General features: G+C 39.5%; 1 protein-coding gene across 3 annotated transcripts in view; it reads right to left on the bottom strand.

Moving 5' to 3' along the window:
• Nucleotides 1–3,353: 3,353 nt before the first annotated feature.
• robo3 (roundabout, axon guidance receptor, homolog 3 (Drosophila)) overlaps nt 3,354–13,778 on the bottom strand; it is a 154,187-nt gene continuing 143,762 nt past the window's right edge. For all 3 annotated transcript variants that reach the window (XM_053516081.1, XM_053516082.1, XM_053516083.1), the window contains 6 exons: nt 10,334–10,558; nt 8,385–8,563; nt 8,075–8,188; nt 6,804–6,971; nt 6,438–6,577; nt 3,354–4,119 (listed from right to left, as the gene is read on the bottom strand). In XM_053516081.1, coding sequence (XP_053372056.1) covers nt 4,108–4,119; nt 6,438–6,577; nt 6,804–6,971; nt 8,075–8,188; nt 8,385–8,563; nt 10,334–10,558 — 838 coding nt within the window. In that variant the 3' untranslated portion in view covers nt 3,354–4,107. The remainder of the gene's footprint in view (nt 4,120–6,437; nt 6,578–6,803; nt 6,972–8,074; nt 8,189–8,384; nt 8,564–10,333; nt 10,559–13,778) is intronic.

Here is a 13,778-nt window from a genome sequence, read left to right as displayed (position 1 = left end):
CACACACACACACACACACACAAGCAGTGAGGGATTATATTCTGTCCCCCTTATTCACTCCCCATGGCCATATGCTTGGCATTGGCCACTCTCTCTCCCTCTCTCCACACACACACACACACACACACACACATAGCCAAAAAGGCATCTTTTAATAGCCTCCCGGTAATCTATTGACCTACTTAGCTATGAAACGTCACTTTAAAACTTTTTTTTCTCTCTTGCCTTTGTCCCTCACACTCAAGTATTATACTTGTAACCATTACCTAGATTTAATAAATCTTTAAAAAAATTGTGTAACTTACACCGTTCAGAACGAAAGAAGTTATACACTGTTAATAAACAGATCCAAACTGAGTTCTGCTCAGTCTGTCGTCATACTGACGAACGCGGTAATAAGCTGAGACTCCAAATGACCCGGTTTAAATAGTCATTAATGTGCAGCACCTGCGTAATAACCTCCCCTGTCTCCCTCTCCTTCCCAAATGAAAACGAAGCTCCTCAGTGTGACGTTGGCGTCCAACTAAGCATTGGCTTCCGAGCCAGACCTGTCTTCCTTGCAGGAAGATAACATGGGACTAGCATGAGCAATGTGGAGCAAGGAGCCCTTGGGAAGAAACCTTCCCTGTGACCCATATCTGCTCCAGAGGATTAGATTCAAGAGTCTTTCTGTCTTCTATAAGCCTCGGGTTCAATACAAATTCACTTGTCTTTCTTTAGTATAGTATGGATTTTAAAAGAATGTAATATTGTTTAGAAGTAATAATGAATTACTTGGGAAATGATCAAATTATCAAAACAATGGCCTAGTAACATTTCCAGTAATGCTCTACAGGAATAAATGGATGAGTGTGGATTCTGGAAACACTCCCACATGCCTCTCCCGCTTTTCCTATTATTGCTCAAAAGTTTCTCATTGTTACACATGAGTGAGATTTTATATCTTAAACGTTAGGTTAAATGTTTTAGTTTGATTGTCTGATTAAATTACTGTATTCATGCATCCATCCAACCAGCCATCAACCGCTCCATCCATCTATCCATCCAGCCAACCATCCATCCATCAAAGCCTGCATTCTTAGCAATGGTTGGCCACAAGGTCCTATGACTTCCTGCCAGCGCTCACAGCAGTAAGGCAAAAATTACTTTTGCTGAGGGCTCCATCATCTGGCAACGTACAGACACACACACACACACTGACACACACACTCACACACATCGTACTCTCACGATTGGAATACAAAAGCCAGTCAGTCTACAACACATTCATTTGGATTGTTAGGGGGGAAACCAGAGCACCAGAAGGAAGCCCAGTACAGTAATCATGGATAATATTAATATATAATAGGCAAGATACAAAACCCCCAACCCTGGAGGTATGAGGTGACAGTACTAACCTCTGAGCCACTGCGCTGACACAACTGTTAAACCAAGTTGTTAATCACTAACTCCACCAGCCAAGTGCTTCACTGTTCGTAAAAAGCCACGGTTGATATATTATACTTGAGAAAGCAATTCTAGTGCGTAAATAGCACTTAAATGTAAAAACATGATACACTAAATAACTATAAATCTGGTTCAGTGGGTAACGTTGGTGCCTGGTTTGACCCTGAGCTCATGTAACTGTCTGTGTGGAGGTTTTGTGGTGTTTCCTTAGGCTTTCCCAGTTCCCCCCCTCTTCTTGAAAGCTTGCCAGTAAGTGGATTGTCTATGCTAAATCGCCCCTAGGTGTGCAAGTGTAGCTGCATGATGCCCTGCAATAGACTGGAATCCCATCCAAAGTGTATCCCGTCTCGTGAGTAGTGTTGGCCTTATCTTCATCACAACCATAACCAGGATAAAGTTACTGAAGCCAAATAAAAGCAAGCCATGCACGAGTTAAACCTTTAAAAAACACCAATCACATTTTTATATTCAGAGGTACTTTAAATCTTTGTAGTGTGCTGTTGATTTATAGAGCTTGAGTGAGGTTATGTAAATGAAGTGTGATAATTGTAGATCCTTTGCTGTATGAGTAGATTTTATTCAGTCTGGTGCTTTAAAGGCCTTAGGTGGCTCTCTCACTCTCTCCAAAACACACCACTCACACTCCTGCAGCTGGCCATTATTACGGCCTAACGTCTTGTCTTTTTTTTTTTTTTTGTAACAAGCTTGCCAATTTATACCGGTGTTTATGGTAAAATAAGCCAAATGTCAAAGCGTGTTTTGCTTCCAGAACAATCACCTCTTGGTTTTCATGCTGCAATCGCACACACTTTGCATACATTAAACGAACAATAAAGTGAAAAGCATCCATCTCTCGCTGGGTAATTAACATGGAAATTGCCGAACGGTATTTTAACTGCTCTCTGCTCCCCTTCAGCCCCGATGGGCGTGTCACAACGACACACAACTAATGAATAAGCTGGTGATTTATGGATAAGGAAGCCCATTGAGAGGAAGAGTGAAAGAGAGAGAGAGTTTGGTTCAGAGTGCATGTTTCTAAAGGTCACCATTTCAGCCATTCTTTGTCCAGTCTTGTATAGATGATCAGCAATACATCACTGTATGAGCACTGTTATTAAAAGGACAGTAAAAGTTAAGACATCTGTCTTGTTCGATAGACAGGAGGGAAAGAAACGAATGAAAATGTGGACCAGTAGAAAAACGTCTTACAATTTAAAGCCTTGTAACAAAATCCGACTCCAAACACATTCAAAGGGATTAAAAGCATCTCCTCAAGCTCGAAGTTGAACTGATGCTTTTTTTTTTTTTTTGCTTTTGTCTCTCTTTATGTCACCCCAGGCCAAAATGTCTCATATGGAAGCAAGAGAATCTTTCCCTCCGCTATCCACTTCTCTTTCTCCATTTGCTCGTCACCCTCCAGTTACCTTCCTCTCACTTTCCATTTAGTTTTCTCTCCCTCGCTCACTCTTCACTTCTGCTTTCTTATCCCAAATCTCACTTCATGTCCTCAGGGTTGAGTGTGAGAATGATTTTTTTTTTTTTGCCCTCTCTACATCCCATTCTTTCCTTTCTGTCTGCTTGTTTTTTTTTTTTACTCTTCACTAGTTCACGTCTCTTCATTCACTCATTTTTCTCTTGTCACATTTTAAATCCTTTCCTCTCCTTCTTCTCGCTGCTCTTGCTCGGAGCGCTGTGCTGATGGCATCATGCCTCGTTTCCATGAGTTGATCTGCCAGATGGAATGTCCTCTATGGAAGCTTTAAAGAAACTAGATAGCTTTTTTTTTTTTTTTTTTTTTTGCTTCTTACACTCCCAAGTCACAATTCTAATTATCTGCCATGTGAAAACTCTTGTCTAGGGTTTGTTATTATTCAAGGAAGGTCTCAGATGAGAAAATTGACTCTGCATATGGTTCACCAAATGTGTTTTAATTTCTTTTTTTTTCTTTTTTTTTAAGAAAACAACAAGGACTACCAAAAAGTTAGTCAGCTGAACATATTTTTTTAGCTTTTTTTTTCTGAACGGAACACATTTTCACACTGTCACTGAAGCAGTCCTTAAAAAATAAAATAAAACAAAATAAAATAAATGACAAGAGACAGCTTTCCATGATGAACAAACACAGTGCGGTCAGATGTGATTTGAGTGGGAAATGAAAGCTAACCCCATCCTTAGCTGAAACACACATTGTTCTCGGTATCGTCTGTTGCTCTCCAACACAAGAAGAGTGCAATATCATGTATGCATTCAAAAAAGTACTGTGTACATTTCTACAAAAAGAGGTTGGCACATTCAGATGATAACATTTTTTTTTATATTGGACCCTTTGACATGTTTTCTTTTATGTCTTTTTCTTATAAATACAATATATTTCTTCTTTCTCTTGATCTGGACCCCATGTAAAAAGCTTGAAGAGAAGACTATTTACAGTGACAATGGGATTTCAAATGGCCCCATGAAAGTCATAAATAACAATAATAATAATAATAATAACAACGTAATGAAACGTCCATGATTTGTATGTGATGAGGCAGATAATGAAGCTGTGTGCTCGTCCTCATCCTCCTCTCGGCTCATCTCTTCTTTCAGGCAAGAAAATGAGAGAATACTGACGGCTGTGTTGACCGACGATTTTTTTCGCCCCTGTTTATTGGCATTCACTTATCTCATCTCCTAAGAAAACAGAACAAAAACAAAATAAAGCCAAAAAAGATTAGATTTAGTCTTGCAATAAGAAAAACAAAACAAAACAAAAAACGCAATGGCAAGCAGTTCAGAGGAAAACAGCACTTTTCTAGTCAACTATTGCACAAACATTCAGCTTTAATTTGCTTCCAGGAAGCGAATCCAACACTCATAAAAAAGTTCCGCTGCTACACAGGGAATGAATTCTGAATGTAGCCTGAAAAAGTAATGCATTGAATTGACTTATTTTAAATGCAGTGTGTAGACATGGATTGAGGAACCGCTGCCGGGATCATAAACGCTGTCCTGTACTCATCTCCGGATTTTTATTCACAGTATTTGAGTAATGATTTGTAATCTCACTATCCGGTTCCGGGAAGAGAATGGATTTTAAATCTGTTTTCCTTTGAAAGTTTTTTTTTCCTCTTCATGCCCTTTCAGGATGTTTTTCCTTGACGTTATCGCCTCTGGTTTGCTCAACATGAATCTAAATCTAACTTCGGATTTAGTAAAGCTGCTTTCTGACGGTGTTCTTAAACGTGCTATACAAACTGAAGTGTACACAATAAAAAACAGTGCGTCAACACAACTGCTGCTTAACACATTGTACTGTACGCTAACAGACAGACAATTCTGACGTGAAATATTTTATTCATGAGGAAATCATCTATAGACATTTTAATCTGGCAAAAATTCAATGCATTAAATTTTTTTCAGTATTATAACCTATCGTATGATCTGAGACTGTCTCTGGAAGCCCCTTTTTCCTCACCACTGAGCACCTTTTCACGCGCCCTGTGTGCGGCTGGAAGAGATAACGATGAGGCAAAGGGTAACCCGAGACCCCCTCCCTGGGGAACACACAGCCCTCTTTTGTCAGTCCTGATTTTAAAGCTCCCGGAGGGGAAACCTGAGAGGGGGGAATAGATCTGAGACAGGGGTCTGTGAAGGACAAGGGTTTATGCCCTGTTTCCCATGGAAGGACTCCCCCAGCTTAGGAGAAAAAAGGTCGAGATCATAAAAAAACTGGGGTCACAGGGATGGCATTATGGGTGTGTTCTCTTTGGCTATACCGGGCCTTTCTGTGCTCTGATCAAAGCTCAGGTCAGACAGAGAGTCTGCAGCACAAATACTATAGAGCTTTGTTTAGAAAGTAAGCCCAAGAATACAAACTGATCTGAGCTGTAGCAAAGAGTAGGCTGTAAACACGCTGATGATATTCTGCTAATCACCTACAAGTATGCGATGTAGCCTGGGGAAACACTCACTTTTGCACATAAGTTTTTTCACATAAAACTTTTTCTATAGGAATTAGAAAGGATTTTACTGATTTCAACACCATCACACTGATTTTCTACAAGAAAAATATAAATAATACATCTACAGTATACAGTGACTATATGACCATGGCAACTGCATCCTTAATAAAATAGCCTAAAGCTGGCTCTTTAACCACTTAACATGATCTGATAAGCTAATAGATGCGCTTGGGAACAATTCCTTAATCGGTTAAAGAATCACATTTGCCGCTAGAGATTCTGGGCCCCTTATATGCTAGGCCTATAGCTTGACCATGCCAACTTTTTCAACTGCCATAGTACCTTTAGGGGCCCGGAGTGATTTAGGGGCCCTTGTAATCCTCCTTCCTTACACACTTTTAGGATATCGGTGTCAGTGCCAGTATCAATATAAATATTTATGAAAAATAAATATTTTAAGTAGTTTTGTAGCTTTTTATGATGAAATAATATCTTTATTTTTGTATTTCTTTTTCTTACAAGGTAAAAATGTAACTGTCCCACATGTATGAGGTCAAAACTACACTCTCCAAGTGGTGGAAACAGGAATGGACCTGAAATCCCAGATCAGAAACTCTTAGACGCCCAATGAAAACATCCATTTTGTAATATTTTTCCAACTAATTGAACCAAATAAGTGGCAGTTTGACAAGCCTTTCTTCCATTCGAGAATGAAAAATGTGCTTCTTGCCTTCAATGAGAGCACTTAGGATCCATTCGGGACCCTAACCGGCTATGTAATCCGAGCCAATTCCATCTCAGTCATTGTACAAAAAGAAAGAGCACATAATGTTTGTGTCTTTTGCCTAATTACTGACAATTATGGTGTTGGTGTGAGATTAGTTTTCGAAATAAAGGGCTTAAGGGGCAATTTAAGCTTTACTGATTGAGAGCTTTGCCTCCTTGGTGCTATTCAAAACAGATTACAGCCCCTAAAGGGTTATGTTTAAATAATCATCAGTGATCTCAGTGCTCAAGCTGCACGTCTTCAGTTCGGAAGCGTCTCACCTCATTCCTTTTCCGGCTGTTTCCGTGACTTCTGGATCCTGTCGATCCTCGTGACGAAGAACTTCCTGTCGTGGAGCAGGTGCTGGACATCTGACCGCGGGACAGAGCGCTGTGCTTGTTATACGCGACCAAGTCGTCATCTGTTGGGAGATAGATTTAGAAAATCCGTCAGATGCTACCTATGAGCATGGGAAATCACGGTAGAGTGGTTTAATAATGAACACTAATGACTCTGTCACACTATATTTCATTGTGTACATCTGTGTCTCTGTACTGCACAAGCCCATGTGTGTGATGAGTAGACTGGCCAGAGAAAGTGCAGGAGTGCACTTCATTATGGTATTAAGTGGCGAGCAGTCTTCTTACCATCTCTGCGTCTTTGAGCCGAGTTCTTGCGAGCGTTTTGATCTCTCCTCTCCATGGACGCCGGCGAGCCCCCGTCTCTTTCTAAAGATGTATGTCCACACTCCAGGTCTCCTGCTGGGAGTTGGACGGGCTCGTCCTCAGGAGGGGGTTCTGGAGGAGGAGGCAGATCTGCAGAGAGAAAATCTCACGGTTACCACATACATTCTGTCCTGCTTAAAATCAACCGATTCAGATTAATAATAATAATAATAATAATAATAATAAAAAGACTTTGCCAATATAATGTGTTCCTCTAAATCTTTCTAAAGAATACTCACTGCGTATTTGCTCACACACACACAAACATCAGTATTAGTAGCATTATCCCTGAATGTGAAGACATCAAGCCTGGCTATTTCTGTAACTATTGCTTAAATTTCTAATAATTGAAATGAACATAAATCAAAAGACATGGCTGGCAGCCAGTACAAGTGGCTGTGCAAGTGACAAGAACATTAACGTTATCACACTTGCAGCACATTCACATATGGCGTTGGCTCGTCTATAGGTGTGGGAGGAGCAGAGCCACCAAATGTTAATCTTCATTCTTTTTTTCGCATTCAATATTTCACAAAATAATTGTGTTTTGAAAGGCATGTGCGAAAAAAGTCTACTACTAGCACTACTGTGCTGCATGCAGTACGTCCCATATCAAACGGAATTAAACAAACGTATAATATCCAAACATTTTAGATTATACGCCGAATGACTTCACAAGCTAGCTACAGGGTTACTCTACGATTTCACTACACAGCAGCTTTGAACATTAGTGAATTCCGACAGTCTCTTTACTTTTTCACTTTTTTTTTGTTTTCTTTGAGAATATGTCATCATCAATGCCATCCTGCCACATCAAAATCTACAGTCATGGGCTGCTTCAGTTCATATACACTTGGCCAAAAGTATTAAAACAAAAGTAGAAAAAAAAAATAATTAATTTAATATTTTATGCAATGAAATTGCTAAGTATGTTAATCAATATTTAGTATGTATCCTGCTGGATCTGGCTGGGAATAGATTCAAAAAGATGTCTGATGTGCTCTTGTTTAATCCATGCACTAAACACTGCTACTGCCTTCAGTGCTAGCATTCAGTCAGACAGGCTAGAATCAATTAATGAATATAATATAGAGACTATAATACTTGGCAAATGTTTAATACTTTTGGTTCCCACTGTATAGTGAAACATACACAGAGTTCCACAGTAAAATCCTGTGCTGCTCTTACTGTACCTCCTTGTATGATGTCTCTGCGGTACTGGCTGCTCTTTGCGGTTTTCTTCTTTACTCGAGCCTTCTGGCCAGGAGGAGTTTGGATCTGCTCTCCTGCAGAGGTTCTTGCTCGCCCTAACAAGGTGAAACAAAAAGGAAGAAAAAGTGTCACATTTGATGTGGTTACTGTAAAGCTCTCAGAGAGTTGTTGTATAGAATAGCCATTATTTTATTTCAGTGCCAACGATTGTAGCACATGATAGAAAGTTCATCATTATTCATAAAATATATATCATTGTTTACAATGCATGCTTAAACACCACGTACATACCTGGCGCATTGACATTATCTACACTCTGCGTTGCACCTTGGCTTAAATCCCGTCTGAGTGCTGCGCGGTGTGGTGTGCCGCTCTCCGAGCTCTCCTGATTGGCCGACAGGTTTGGGTTGGACTGCGTGAGAGGAGGGCTCGGCGCCCGCGGGATAGGAACAGGTCCACATGGCAGCCGTCTGTCAAGATCAAATGAGGTAGAAAGTGGACAGGTCTATTACACATCAAGAAACAACTGGCTGAATAGACAGGTTTACATAAACTGTTTGCATGAACTTTCACCAGAAAAAGCATAAAACGTCAGGGAAAAAAATATTCTGCATCAGAAAATAACGGATTCAATAACCAGAAACTCGAAGAAGGATCAATTATTCAGAAGGTACATTTCTTAGAGGCAGAAACAGGGAAGAAAGTGGTGAAGCACCTCTAGAGAGAAAGCAAACAAATCAAAACTCATCGTGTCATAGCAGCGAAGTAGAAGGCAGGAAGCTAATTCCCTGAAGGACAATGTGTGTGATGTACAGACACAGCGAGGTGAGGAAAATGTCATCTATGTCACATATACGATATCACAATACACAGTAATCAGCATGATATACCGTTACAGTGAGGCAAGGAGAACATCGTCTACCTCTCACATACTTCATCTTCTCAGGAAAAAATCATCTCTGGAAAAACACCCATGGGAACTATGTGTCCATGATACATACAGTAGACGGATTAGATAAGGATATAAACTACTGCTCAGAGTGAGAGGGAAAAATTAACTACACGAGAACAAATCAAAAGAAAAACAAACTTTCAGCCAGTACAATCAGTTCTAGATATAATTTACTGTTCACATGATGGAATATTTTGGTTCTTGTTACTGTAGCTTCTCAAGTAACTCGTTCTACCTGCTCCTCATTTTAGCTTTATCCACTGCATGTAGTGTCTCTTTCTGTTGCTCTTTACAAAGACTACAATGAATCTAAGTCATGTTTTCATCTGTCTTTTTTTTCAGTTCCTAGTATTTTTCGTTCTGAAGCTAACCTGTCGATCTGGTTTTCGACTAAAGGTATTTGCCTTGACAATTTATAATGGACAGGAAATAGAAAAGCTTAAAAAAAATAGAATGCACAGATGATGTGCTTAGAACAGATACAAATACAGAGACGAATAGGAGGCGCACTCTTCAGTTTGTTCAGTTTGGGGATATTATTTTTGCTTGTTTACAGGATCCGATCTCATTTTTTACTTTCATGTGGGCGAGAGCAAGACCCGATATGAACATGCAGTATTGCACAATTCATTTACAGCATCCTGTGTAAAAAAAAACAACAATGAAATAATAACTGTGAACAGATTATTATTTTTTTTTTTAGTGCGATGCACATCCTCGGGCGATGTTGCAGAGTGGGGATGCAAGTAATAATTAGTCGAATAATCTATTGATTACTGAAACGACTTATGAATTGCAAAACTACTCAAGTTTAGCTTTTAAAATTAGCTTTCGTTTGTTTTAGGCACCTGCTAACTGAAAATAAAGACATTAACATGATTACTTTTGTTCATACAAATGATAACAGTATAAAAAGCATGTGTGCATCTGTATATGTGGACTGCATCATTCATTTACAAAAAAAGTTACCTAAGGAGACCTGATAATAAAAAACTCACCTCACAGCAACTGTCAAGTTTACAGTTACTAAAAAAAATAAAATAATAATAATAGGTATGATGATAGATGATGTCACCAAATAATCAATACTTCAAGTCATTTGCTTGGTTTGGTCATCATGATAAAAAATGTGAATTTTTCATTGCAACCCTATTGGTTAGTCCATGCTGACAGTGCTGGCATTTCTACCATCTATCTATTTAAAATCCAAGGATAAAAACTGTCATACCTCTAATATATTTAAAGTGCAATAAAGGTCTAATAAATATCGATAGAATGATAATCTCACCGTCCGGGCTGGTGTTCAGACTGGTGCTGGCGTGGTGGTGTGTCATTGCAGTGGCGTGCCTCCTCTCTTGGCGAGGGTGTGAGAGTGGCCGTAGACTGATGGCTGTAGGAGGTAGTCGGAGATGAGGCGTCTCCTCTGGGAGGAGGACATGGTCCGTCTTCTGCTGCACCATCCATTAAATAGGTCCTCTCTGGCAGTGGTGGACACCAGTCCTCCTCGTCTGTGCTGTAAATGCAATTGCACAATTAATATGACTATAACTACTACAACAAACACATCACTGAGGGGCGTTTAAGTCAATCTGGGACTTTTGATCACACAGTTATAAGAGTAAAAACTCCCTTTATCTCTCTATATAATAATCCCCGGCTACACTAATGCTTTCATCCCAGCATTTCACTATTGCTTGGATACCATTGAGGTATAAAGTTTTCTCAGTATGCAGTAGACATGATCAGACTGCCCGCTTCATGCCTTGATCTTTTTAAGGATCAGGCATTCCACTCTCTGAATGTTCAAGCCACCTTGGCAAAGAGTGCCTAAAGTCTTACTGTAAATGTAAATCAATTTCAATAAGAAATTTCCCGGTTTGACTTGAACACGCCTCATAGTTTCTAGTATTAACTTGCATTGCATTGGGGCTTTCAGAACTGTAGCCTCTGGGTAACTTGTGTGGTTTCCATGTCAAAGAAGAATGATAATCACTTAATACGTTGTAAGTGACACTCTCTGCTCTACCCTAAGGCTAACAAATAGATCTTAAACACGTCAATGAGTCTATGATCTGTTAATGTATCGGGTATTTCAACTATGTTGCTAAACTGTTGTGACAAATCTTGAGTTAAGGGCAGGAATAAAGCTTCACCGTAATGCAATAATCAGACCCATGTTCTCTGAAGAAAGGGTCAAAAGGTCAGCAATGTTATCTTCAAGTTCAATGCAAATTGGAGAACTTCACTGTGGGCTAGTAATGGAAATCGAGTTTGGATGTGTGGCTGTCAGCGGTAATGTGCCGAATGATCGTATTCTGCTTGGAGCGAGGAACACGAGAAGGGCTGCACCTATAGCTGGGAAATACTGTTACCACAGTCCTGAGAGGAAAACGGAGAGAGAGAGAGAGAGAGAGAGACTGCTTCAGCGCTATCGGCCCCCTCATCTCAGCCACACAATCTCTAAATCAGCTCTGTGGTTAATGTGCTTTGCCTCCTCTCCGAACCGTTCAGCCCAGGTAGAGAGGTACTTGTGAGCGATAAATGTGTGTCCACCTGTCTCCACTTGTCCAGCAGCATGCTCACAATGCCTGTGGTCAGGCCACTCAGCCGCTAAAGCTAACTTGTCTCCACATTATTGTCCACGTAATGTGATAGTGAGAGAGGAGAGAACAGGAGCATTCAGCCCACAGACCATAGCAACAGCCAGCAAGTCTCTAACACAGTTAGTCCCCGCTGAGAGCCCTGTCAGGCCCAATAACAGCAGCAGCACAGCTAATGGAGCAACTGGTGATGGAATATGTATGAAACATGACATTTGAGACTGGCTTTCATCCAGTCAACATGTTGATGACTGCAATTTGATTCATGTCAAACTCAAATGTCATAACTTTTAGACAAGGGCAAGTAAACAATGGAAGTTAAGAAAAAAAATGTTCCATCTGACCAAAAAACCTTACACAGGCTAACATTAAATTTAATGCTATGCTGACAATGCATTCTTTTTGGACAATATCTTTTAAAATAAGAGCAGGGCACATAGCAGATCCAAACTCTGGCAAAACATTTTAGAAAAAAAAATATGAATATGAATATATGTTAAGAAATTAACCTTTAGTAAAAACAGGTAAAACCTGTTAACAGCAAAAGTGTTTTTTTGTTAATTATGTCTCACGTATCTTTTGCAGAACAGACTGATTTCCTTTTTTCCAACCTTTCATTTCACAGCAACTCGGTTAACACACACATCCACCAAAACGTGACTCTTTTAGCCTCAGGATTTCTGGTTTAATTGAATACTAGAGTGAAACACAAAGTCCAGAGATCCACTCTAATCTCAATGCATGGGAGAATGCGTTTTCCCCTTTCAGGACAAGTTCCAACAAGAGGAGTGAAAGCTAACACATGCTTCCTTCGTGATACTTGACGCAAGCCAACTGCATCATTTTGATCTGCTGCATCACAGGACTGTGTAACACACTCAGAAGAAAGCGCTGTCCACCGTCTTTTACATACATGACAACTGCAATTGACTAGAGTGTTTCTCTGGATTGACAGGAGAGAGACAGCATGGACAATTTCTCTGGTGCATGGATTTGATATTGTCAGGATTCAAATCAATCTCACGACAGCAGGGACCTTCCACTCCCACCCATTCTGTGAGCTTTTTTTAATACCTGGTCAAAATATTCTCTGTGTCCTATGTGCCTCTTCTCTCTTTGGCAAGCTTCATACCTGCCCCCCTGCCCCCTTGACAATTGCAGTTTGGGGTCCTGATGCACACCGTCTTGTTTAACTGTCTAATGGCTTTTAATAATGTCATATGATACACAGACTTACAGTATTATACTGCCTTGATGTACTTGTTTTTATCTTTGGCCCTCCGATGGGGTTCAATAATGACCCAGATTAATATCTTTGGATGTGATACATGTTGTCAGTCAATATTGTTTTAATTCCTAATTAATCCTTTTTTAATATAAAAATTTTAAAAATAAAATACATTTTTGTTTCAGAACCGAATGTTCGATGTTCAACATGAGTCAAAAATGACCCGTATGTATTCTCGACGGAATTTAATAGGAGTCTTCAATTTGTTTAATATGTTTCTAGCTATGGGAACATTTGATTAAGGTCCAATCCTCTCTGGGACATACTGTAGTTTCAACTATTTAAAAGACAGCCACAAAACATCTATAGAACATATTCTAATGTCTTTTGTAGTTTTCCCCTAAATGCCACTGATGAACATTATTCTGTAAATTAGTTTATAAATTATGATGCTAAATTGTGCTATAGCTACAATTGATAGTTGATTGGCTGTTTTTTTAACTAGTGACATTTTTTATTGCGATAATTTTTTGTTCAGTTCATGTAATTCAACATGCTATTTTGTTTTGCGAAATTGTGACCTTGTTATACAGTACTTCCATACTGGGAATCAACTTGAAAAATACTTTATTGTGTTTTGGTCTTTAATGACAGTGCTGCCATGCCTTGGCTGGTCGCAATCAGACCTGATTGTAACGTCATTTTCAGAAACATAACAGTGAATCTGGCATAATATGACATCAAAAATTAAGTGATTATTTCTAAGTCCTAGGTAATGACATAATTTAAACATATTACAATGAAACACATATGGATAAAATAGTATTGAAAAAGTACAGTATGTGGCTCATCTACTCAAGGTGTAGAATAGCTGACATCATCAGAACGCTAATGGTACTCCCTAC

This window comes from Clarias gariepinus, chromosome 17, assembly GCF_024256425.1.
Source record: "Clarias gariepinus isolate MV-2021 ecotype Netherlands chromosome 17, CGAR_prim_01v2, whole genome shotgun sequence".
Taxonomy (NCBI): Eukaryota; Metazoa; Chordata; class Actinopteri; order Siluriformes; family Clariidae; genus Clarias; species Clarias gariepinus.
This window is presented reverse-complemented; position numbering and strand designations above follow the sequence as displayed.